Source organism: Podarcis filfolensis (genome assembly GCF_964270895.1).
Source record: "Podarcis filfolensis genome assembly, chromosome: 3".
NCBI classification, from domain to species: Eukaryota; Metazoa; Chordata; class Lepidosauria; order Squamata; family Lacertidae; genus Podarcis; species Podarcis filfolensis.
The window spans coordinates 58,325,730-58,336,646 of NC_139606.1; the positions used below are offsets into that span (position 1 = coordinate 58,325,730).

Below are 10,917 nucleotides of genomic sequence, written 5' to 3' on the forward strand. Positions count from 1 at the left end.
AAGTATCTGGCAGCAGATCAAAGCAGGGAATTTTCAGCAATTCCCCCTCCCAGCTATAATCCTTCAAATCTCCTTTGGTAGTTCTCAACCTGTGGGTCCCCAGATGTTGTTGGACTACAACTCCCATCACCCCTGAGCTCTGGCCTTGCTAGCTAGTGGTGATGGGAGTTGTAGTCCCAAAACATCTGGGGACCCACAGGTTGAGAAAGGCTGCGGCCTAATTCTCTTGAGCAGATCTGGGGGCACAATAGACACTGGGGGGGGTGTGAGAGAATCCTCCAAAACTGCCTTTCTCCTAGTCTAGGGATGTCATCTGTCCGCAGGTGGACATAAACTGGATGCCACCCGCAGGAGAAATTATTTTGAAGCAAATTAGTCCTGATAGTTTGGGAAGCACTATCCCTTTTTCAGTGCACTTTTCTCCTCTTACAAATGAGATTCAACACAATGGGACTGGAAACCAGGTATCACATGAATGGCTGAAGAATGAATTACTCTGCCATTGTGTCACAGCTCTGACAACGCACAAGGGAATGTTTATGTGATCATATTCTTCTTCTAGCAAACCAGGCTGCTGCTCCCTGGGGAGGGAGCAATTTCATACATTCTAAAGTGACCAATGTGAGGTACACTAAGAAAACAGGGCTCTGGCCAACTGTAGATCTCTGTTTTTTGTTTAAAAATGAGGTTTGTGGTTATTTCGCATGTTTTTAATAAAGATGTATTTCATTTGTTGTAAATCACCCTATTGTTTTTTAATCTGTTACATTTGAGCTACACACTTAAAAACCTCTTGGATACAGACACAGAAATGTAACATCGAGAGGCCCTGAAGTTGCTTTTAGTAAAATAATGAGCACAAACTCATGGGCAATATTATGGATAATTCATTTATATTCTGCTTTTTTCCTCAAGGAGCTCAAGGTAGCCTAACTGGTTATTCCCCACCACCACCATATTTTATCCTCACAACAATCCCTGGACGTAGGTTAGGCTAAGTCATGGGTAGGCAAATTAAGGCCCGGGGGCCGGATGCAGCCCAATCGCCTTCTCAATCCAGCCCACAGATGGTCTGGCAATCAGCGTGTTTTTACATGAGTAGAATGTGCCCTTTTATTTAAAATGCATCTCTGGGTTATTTGTGGGGCCTGCCTGGTGTTTTTACATGAGTAGAATGTGTGCTTTTATTTAAAATGCATCTTTGGGTTATTTGTGGGGCATAGGAATTCGTTCATATATTTTTTTCAAAATATAGTCCAGCCCCCCCCCCCACAAGGTCTGAGGGACAGTGGACTAGCCCCCTGCTAAGAGATATTGACTAGCCCAAGCCACCTAGGGAGCTTCATGGCAGAGTTGAAATTTGAACCTGGGTCTCCCAAATCCTAAACTCATATCTTCTGTATCAGCCACCATTAGCTAGTGTAAAAGATTATGCTGAAAATCCCTGTCTAAGAAATTTCCAAACATGTTCCAAGGTGCATATTTTTCTTAATGATGTTAAGCACCATTCAATTAAGGAAACAGTTATTTAGTTTGCTCAGCAAATGTACTTCAGTGGCTGTTTCCATAGCAGAATCCATCGTTGAGTCACAATTTTGCCTTTGTTTGGATAGTTTCTTAACTGTTTAAAAATACTGCATGTACACCAAGGCATTTATTTTATAATGGCAACAAAAATCAACTGAACTCAGCACAATCTATATGTGCTGTTGTGATCAGATGGGTCAATAGACGCAAATTGAGGACAGAGAAGTGTGGTTCCAATTATAATGTCTTCCAACAGCTTCTGATAAATTACTCCTTTTAAGGAATACCATCAACACTTTTTGAAAAATGTGTATGGCCATTAATTGCAATGCATGGTCAAGGAGCAACTCCATGAAATGCTTGACTCTTCAAGTGACACGGCTTTATATAATTCAAATTAATTTCAAAAACAATACACACAAGTATCCAAACCCTCTCTTCAAGTCGAGTGGTTAAGTAAGGACGAAAAAAACCTGCCTTGGGTTTTTAAAAATGAAAATAAAATGCAATTTTAAAAATTAACTCTTTCACTGGAATACATTAAATACACTGCTTAAAAGCAGTGTTAGAAATTCAGATATGAGTGAATCGTCAAATATTTCCTTAAAACTAAATTGCGGTCACCACAATGGAATGTCCAGTTGTGATTTCCCCCTCAATCATATTATTATTATTATTATTATTATTATTATTATTATTATTAATTTCATTTCTATATTGCTTTATATTTTAAAGAAAAAAGTGATTTACAACACTTTAAACATCAAATCAAACAATCCAGAATAAAACAAATTCAAGCTTTAAGGAAAGTATTTCAGATTGTTCTCTAAGCGATATTTTGCATTTCTCATATTTATTTACCTATTTGATTTAAATAGCTAGCCCAGAGGAGAAGTAATCCAGAAAGCCAGTATGGTTGTACTTGTTAGATTTAGAAGCCACCTCTTTCCATACACACCACCCTGGTCACTTAGCTATGGATGAAGATCTGTTGATAGTGCCACAAGGCAAAGCAAGTTGTGAACTTGAGCCTGTGCTTTTAGTGCCGTGCTCCCAATTGCCTAGAAGACTCTTCCCTTAGAAGTAAAGCAAGATGCAACATTGTTATGTTTTCAGTGTTTGCTGAAAACCATTATTTTCTCCCAAAGCTCTCCAAATTACTCCTTCATTTCTCCTGGGGTTAATCTTTGTTGGTTTTTAAAACACATTAATGATCCCTATTATATTTAATACAGTGGTACCTTGGTTCTCGAACGTCTCCATTGATGAACATTTCGGAACCCGAACACCGAAAACCCGGAAGTAAATGCTACCATTTTCAAATGCACCTTGGAAATTGAACAGCTTCTGCTGCGTTTTTTCAATTTTCTCAATTGGATTTGCAGACAGCCCTTTGGTTTTTGAACGTTTCAGAATGGTCTTCCGCAACGGATTACATTCAAGAACCGAGGTACCACTGTATTCTATTTCTGTTTTCACTTTCTGCACTGGTTTATTGTTAGTTTTTTATTGTGGGCTGTAAACAGCTTTTTGGAGGAAGTTCCTCAAAAAGTAGGCAAAAAATTGTGATTAAATAAATGTTGGGTCATTTTCCCCCTCCCCAGCATCTCTCCAATGACCAAACCCACACTGTTCAGAAGAGATACTCAGGTCTCCAGAGGTGCTTTTGGTGAGGAATTTTTTTTGGGGGGGGAAGCTAGGAGAAAAGGATTCAGGAGTATCCTGGTGAAAACTTCCTTCTGTTTAGGACCCAAACACTGCATTTTGTAGAGAACACTGGTTATCTTAAGTAGTTTGGGCCACCAGTTTTTAACACCATATCTTATATTTACATTTTCGTTATCTGTGTTCTCAGCTGTTGTGAAATACTTATACAAAAGATAAGCTGAGAAGGAGGCTCATTAGCTGAATGCAGCACCCTTCAGTTGAGACAAGTTAATTCAACAATAATGACCATTAAGCCATAAGCCTGTTTCCACCATAGTTGTGAGAAGTGGCACTTAACTCTTCATTTCCAGTTTTGTACCTGATTTAAGGGACGCGGGTGGCGCTGTGGTTTAAACCATAGAGCCTAGGGCTTGCCAATCAGAAGGTTGGCGGTTCAAATCCCTGCGATGGGGTGAGCTTCCATTGCTCGGTCCCTGCTCCTGCCAACCTAGCAGTTCGAAAGGTCCCTGCTCCTGCCAACCTAGCAGTTCGAAAGCACGTCAAAGTGCAAGTAGATAAATAGGTACCACTCCGGCGGGAAGGTAAATGGCGTTTCTGTGTGCTGCTCTGGTTCACCAGAAGCGGCTTTGCCATGCTAGCCACATGACCCAGAAAATGAGCGCCGCAACCCCAGAGTCGTCCATGACTGGACTTAACAGTCAGGGGTCCCTTTACCTTTACCTGCCTGATTTAAAGGTTTACCCAGGGATAAACAATAATGTTAGTACGTCCTGCCCCTGCTACTGAGTTTCAATCAAAGAAACAACAAGCTTATGTTACTCAAGCTTACAAAATCAGCACTGTTGTCAATTTGCAGAAGTTTTGTGTTTCTGGAAGCATATATGAAGCAAAACCAAATCTTCTTGCTTTAGAAATCTGCACTTGTCTCTAAAACATAAGGCTTTGAGCCTCCTGAGCTGGATCATATTGTTTCAACTTATACTCACTTTTCCCAGAAACGTTTTAAAAAACCATAAATCAGTTTTCGGTATAGTTGTCAAAATTCCACAAACCCCATTTGTGTCTGGTTAGCTTTAGGATTTGCTGACTTTTGAAAACACTGCAAGATACCCTTGATATCAAAATAATACCGTACATCATTATTCATTATTGGTACAGTGGAGAGTGTTCTATTACACAGCTGGTAAGAAAGTGTACAAATTATAGAATTATTCCTTTGCAAGTTCTCTGCTACTGTGACTAATTACACAACGTTTTAACAGTTAAAAACAGCACAATTTATTATCTGGACAGCATTACTTTGTGACTTACAAAAATAAATAAAGACTTTGTGAACAAGTGCCTGAACTTTTGCTGATTTTGACAAAGCTGGAACTGCACCCATAACTGTGAATTGGTCATTTAAACACTTCTTGTGGATGTTTGTTTCACTGTCTCTGATTTGAAACACCCAAGAATATCCTCTGGAGAATTCCTGTCTCTGGAGTGTTGCAGCCAAATGTAATAATAATAAAAAAGAGAAGTATGTTACAGAGAAGCAGTGTTCACCTTTCACTCATAACAAGGAGGCACTTATTAACTCCTGCCTGCCCTCTGACTCCCATTGGCTCCTTGGAGCACACACATATTGTGGACCACTTGCTAACACAGCAAAGAAAGTGAACATCACACATAACATGAGCTCAAGAGCTGGGTGATATTCACCTCTGTGCAGAAAGTTGGCAGGATGAGGAAAAGACCCCGAAAGAAACGGCGTAAAGTGATAGAGGCACACTCCCCAAACAGGCAAAGAATTGCTCAGCAGATTTCTCTATATTCTCACAAAGTATAAAGGAAGCTCTTAGTAATGTCTCCACTGTATATGAAAGACGGATAATATATTTATTTATATCCCATGCACAGGAACCAAGTACCAATAAAATATTTGAGGGGGCTGGATCTCCCCACAAAGTGGTGTGCATGCTCTGCATCATGTGATCAATTATGTGGGATGGGGCTCACCTGCCCGCCCCCAAATATGTTATCCAAGTTGGCACCCCTGATCACATGTTTCACCAGGCAGCATACATAGTTCTCCCCTTCCACATTTAATCCTTAGAACAGCCCCGTGAGGAAGGGTTAGGCTTAGAGACAGTGGGTGGCCCAAGGTCACTCAACAGCTGGGTGGGGACTTAAACCCAGATCTATCAGATCCAAGTAAAAGAAGAGTCATGCCCACTTACTTCCGACGATGCGCTATTTCCCTCCACTCCTCCACAGAATGAGGCACTATCATCAGCTTTCAGCCCCCAAACCTGCCAGTAACTTATTTAGCATAGAATCAGAACTGCGGAGTTGAAAGAGACTCCAAGGGTCATCTAGTCCAACCCCCTGCAATGCAGGAATCACAGCTAAAGAATCCGATAGATGACCCTCCAACCCTTTGCTTAAAAACCTCCAATGAAGGCAAGTCCACCACCTCCCAAGGGAGCCCATTCCACTACCGGAATGCTCTTATCATAAGAAAGTTCTTCCTACTGTTTAGTCAGAATTTCATTTCTTGTAATGTGGACCCTTTGGGTTGGGTGCTGCCCTCTGGAGCAGCAGAAAACAAGCTTGCTCCATCTTCCATGTGACAGCCCTTCAGATATTTGAAGATGGCTATCATATCTCCTCTCAGTCTCCTCTTCTCCAGGCTTAATATATCCAATGTCCTGCTCTTCTACCCCTTCACCCCATCTATCGAAGGCTTTTCATTCTAAACACTTGACGGAAGTTATCAGAAAGCCACTTGGGCAGAGAGCCATTTTCAGAGAGATTTGTGGACCATATTTAGGTCGGATGTCAACACAGTGCGCTGCATAATCCACTGTAAAAATCAACACGAGCTTAACGTACATCGAGCCACACTGACAACTGATTCAAGAAATAAACTAGAGACTACAATAAAAATTTCAATTAACATGCTGGTGATGCACATCAATGAGATAGTGAAGTCACAGCTAGTAGGCTAAGATTATTAAAGATGTTAATTAAATGGTGATCAAGACAGTCAGCATTTACACTGTATCTGATAATTTTAACACAGAACAGTAGACAGGAATTACAATGAACTTTATATAATCAGGCAAAAGGAGATACAGAAACCAATTATGATGTAAAAGTTGGGTGACAAATGTGTGCAATAGTATTACGTAGTATTAATAAAGTATTGTAATATTTCTTCTCTGCATATGTGAAAAGTGGTATATAAATCACTTTATAAATAAATAAAAGCTATTATTGTCCTTTATTTCAGGAAAGAAACCATACTTGTGTAAATTTGCTATGCCCAAGATTTCTCTATAGAAGACCTTTGAACACAGCATATTGAAGGAAGTATTAGCCAAGCTGAAAATTCACAGAAGTCTAGATGATCACTGAGGATTCAATGTTTACTGAAAAGAAACTACTTTTGGGCTATCCATGGCTGTGAATGAGGTGTAATGTGGGAGAGGTTCAAATCGCAGCTAAACCACGAAACACACTGAGTGATCTTGGCCAGCCACCCTCTCTCACAACGACCTACCTCACAGGCCAGGTTTGTTGTGAGGATAACATGGGGAGGAGGGAACCATGTACACCACCGAGTTTCCTCGGGGAAAAATGAAATACAAATGTAATAAATGCAGTCTGTGGCTGTCTCCTATTAACCAACGGATGGCTGCTTCCTTTCAACTTAAGAGCACAAGCATCTATCTGATGGACAGGTGCTCCAGCTTGAACACCACAAAGTTGAAGGAGGAGCTTAAATGCACCTTAAACACACCACTTTAAGACTATTAGGATATAACTTGTTCATTTATTTATTTTATTTAGGAAATTTATATATTGCTTAACATTTCTGACAAAATACCTAAGCGGTGATCATGCGTCAAGACAATTCACAGACCATCTGACTGCGTTTCATACCTGCACCACTGCAGGTTATCTGCAAATAAGAATCCTTATCTTAGTTTCTTTCCCAGTAAAGTTCCAGGATACTGATGCAGCCCTTAGGCGATTACTCTACATTTTAAGCCATGATGTAATTCAGAAGTGTTGAATACACAGTTATTACTTCCTCCCTTGGGGAGGGGAGCAGGGAGAGGGGAGAAGAGACTACTATGAAGCAGCATAAGCAAGTTCTTGGCAGCAAGAGTCACACAGAGAGACCACAGATTTAACAGCATCAGGAGTCAGATTGTGACAACCAAACCACACATTTGAACTTGCTATGGCAAGACACAGGCATAAAGACAAAGTGCTTTTGTGTAGCAGGCGTGTGCAACATGTAAACAGATGTGAAACCCAGCCCCACTTCTTCTGCTTTCCACGCCCAAGGGCACAAGAAGCAGAAAAGTTTTGATTTCTAAGGAAGACAGATCAGATGCTCTGAAAACACGGACAAGATGTGTATCAAACACCCACACTTTTCATTTGCATTTGTGAAATGTATCACCTACAATAAAAATAGACTTCCAACTTCGGCAAATAGGGACAGTTCTAATCCCGGAAGTCTTCCGACCCAAAACATTCAATCAATTTACAAAAAGTCCTGCCAAAATAGAGGAGGGAGGGCAGAAAAAAATAAGACTGCCTTTGAAAGCTGAGCTTGTAATAGCTTTTTGCATAAAATATATCCCTTTCAAGACCAGTCTTTTACAGCACAACCCAGTCAGAAGTAATCCCATGGATTTATTTCCACATAAATGTGTGCAAAGTATTGCACCCTTAAAGTTGCTGCTCTTCTCTAAAGCTAACAATGCACACAGCACAAATGGATTAGGACATCCTGCTTGCCTGCATGCAGATCAAACATTGCTGGTGACAACCGAAAGGGTCCAAAGAAATGTAGACAATAAAACTGATTCTAACTGGGGAGCTATGTGCATCGCTTTCGCTACAGGCTGAACAGTAGCTTTCTCCCTGGAAGCCGAAGGAAATGGTTAAAGGCAGCCCTTCCTCTCGGATGTGTCTGCTCGTCCTTTGAACTGGGCAAGCAGGTTTGTTGGGACTTTCTGCATTTCGCTTTGTTGCTGTCAACTTGCTTTTTTTTCCAGTTCTGCAAAAACCTTCAGATGACTTCCCAGGGCCCTTAATCACCACCTTTCCAGAAACAAAGCCTCGGCTAGAAAAAGCGTAAAAGGCGCTTGCAACACACAAAGTTATTTACGTCCGGGCAGCGGAGTCTGCGCGTCCCCAGCAGTTCCGGCCAGGTACAGTCTCTGCCTGCCTGATTAGGCAGCCAGGATCGGCCCCGCTGCCAAAAGTTAGCCCGACACAAAAGTCAACAGAAGAAAGGAGGGCTCGGCCTGTCGCTGCTGGGCGCAGCTTGTTTGCTTTCGGAAACCCGGAGAGCAGCTGTAATGCATTAACTCTTTCACGACTGCTTTCCCTCTCCTTGGAAAGGGGAAGGGTCTGCTGGGGTGGGAGGGGGCAAAGAACAGAAACAAGGTGAATCGGTTGTAAGCCGGGAAACTATACCTGCCCTCTCTCCCACCCCCCGCCGCGATTCAGAGGCTTGTGAACTTTTCACCCATAAACCGACTGGCTTCTTTCCACCTTAGGCATAAAGTAGCAGCCGACTCCCAATTTGGGAGAAACTTAAAAAGGTAAAAGTCGTCTGAAGGTGGTTGCTTTTCGTTCCATCCTTGTGCAGAAAACTGTCCGCAGAAGGCGAAAGGAAAACACGTTCTCTTTCTCTATTAACAAAGAAGAGAAAGGGCAGAGGAGGTTCCACAATGGAAGCTCAGCCAACGCTGTGCAAACGCTACCTGGGAAACTGACCAGAAGAGAGGCCGAGGGGGGAGGCGAGGATTAGCGTGAGAAGCTCGAAGTGTGCAGCTTGGAAGTCTCGTTTTAATAGCTCCCCACCCCACCCCACCCGGCCTGCCTTGAAGGTGCAAAACTAGAGCTATTTTGCACAAAGGGCACCCCTACTGTCGTCTGTCACTCATCGTGAAGCGGGAAAAGAGGGGCTTTCCCCATCTTTTGCGGGGGGGGGGCGGGGGCGCAAGAACAGCGGCTCCAAACGTTCCAAAAGCAAATAAGACCATGTCCCAACGTTCCAAAGCGGAACGTTCCTGGGCTCCTTCTTCTCCAGAGGGTCTCGCCCACTGAGGAAGGGGACTGGTCCACGTTCTCCTTTTGGAAAGCTGCGCTCAAGCGGGTTCTCCAGAGAAAGAAGCCATCGGGTCGCTGGGACCTTGCTCGAGCGCAACCTCCTCCTCGGTCTCTCTCTTCCCCTCCAAGCCCCGACGCGAGTCAAAAAAAGGTACACACACACACAAGCCTGAGCGGGAGAAGCCTCCGAGAGGCGGTCCTCCTCCCTCGTAGAAGAAGAAACGGGACGCCTTCCCGCGAGGTAGCCGCTTACCTGCTGAGAACTGCCCACGGGCCACTCCAAGCAGGGCAGCCGAGGGGGCGACGAGGGAGGCGAGCGCCGCCAGCAAGCCAACGGCTCCAACCGCCGGGGCCATGCTGACTTTGGAGAACTTTTGCGAGGAGTCTCGCACTCAACTCGGGCGCTCTCTCCCGAAGCCGCGAGGAAAGCTCGTCTTCCTGGCCAGTCCGGATACTCCTGTTGCCTGGATGAAATGGGGGGCGGGGGCGACGGAGAGCCCGGAACAGCAACAGGGTCGCCTTTCTTCTCGGCGGCGTCTGCGCCCGAGTGCTCCCTCCCCGCCTTCCAGGGGCAATCCCCAGCCAGGCGCGCCTGCACTTGGCGTCGGCGGCTGCACTTAGTCCACGAGAGTTACTTTGCCGATCGGCGAGTGGCGAAGGGAGGAGCCGAGCGCGCGCGTCCAACCCTCCGGTTCTCAGCGCTTCGGCAGAGGGAATGAGAGACTCATTTCGGCCGGGAGCCCATAGCCCAGCGGAGAGGGGCCCGCCAGCGCCTCCTGCTGCTCGAGCATGGGAAAGCAGTCCGGCGGAAGAGGGCAGCTCGACATCGGCTGCGTGAGCCTGAGGAAACAACCGCCCTGTGTCTCTCGACCTCGGCTGCGGCCACGCTCCTCTCGGGCTCTTTTGCAGCTTGCTTTTGCAGACAGAGAGGGGAGCGGGCTGCGCGCGTGGATTTGGGAGGAGAAATGGAAAGGAACAGCCGGGCAGGGGGTGGGGAGAAGCGAGATGTGTGTGTTTTCTCACGTTTTATTTTGTTTTTTTGTCACAGGCACCGGCAGAAGGGGGAATCCCAGGCTCGCTTTGCATAGGCATGAAGTAGAAAGAGAACGTGCTGAATTGCCTAATTCGTCCGATTGCTTTGTTTTCGAGGTTCTACCAAGCGCTTTTCTGGCGAGAAAAAGGGATATTCGTGTGTCTCCCGGAAAGGTGCAGCTTGGATGGAGATCGCTGGGGTGGTGATGTGTATGGTATGTTCTTTATGTTTTCGCCACCTAATCTTGAGTAATGCTTACTCAGGTGTAAGACCCATTTACTCCTCGGTAAGGCTCGTCCATGGCCGTTTATTACTAAGTAAGTGTGCCCAGAATTGCAGCTGTATAAAGCTTGCCTTCCCTACTAGAAGCACTCTTGGGATAATGGGTTAAATAAATTGTAAGCTGTGTGCAACATCTTGAGATGGTACCAAGCACAACTCACAAAGATTTTGGCTGCTAGGCTGCCTTCTCTCTCCTCCCCTCTCTGCCCCCCCCCCAAAGCTCTATATAGCTTTAGCAACTGCATGGCAAATCAGCAGGTGCAATTTAACCATCTCTTCATTTC

The 10,917-nt window shown here is 44.5% G+C and overlaps 1 protein-coding gene across 19 annotated transcripts in view; it reads right to left on the bottom strand.

The window, feature by feature from the left end:
• The window catches only part of PTPRK (protein tyrosine phosphatase receptor type K), a 330,222-nt gene extending 320,166 nt beyond the window's left edge, over positions 1–10,056 (bottom strand). For 11 of the 19 annotated variants that reach the window (XM_083607576.1, XM_083607574.1, XM_083607573.1 and 8 more), the window contains exon 1: positions 9,572–9,946. In XM_083607576.1, the coding sequence (XP_083463702.1) occupies positions 9,572–9,674 (103 nt within the window). In that variant the 5' untranslated portion in view covers positions 9,675–9,946. Of the gene's footprint in view, positions 1–9,571 lie in introns of all 19 variants that reach the window. The other 8 variants (XM_083607580.1, XM_083607578.1, XM_083607575.1 and 5 more) reach the window with 2 other exon arrangements.
• Positions 10,057–10,917: the final 861 nt, after the last annotated feature.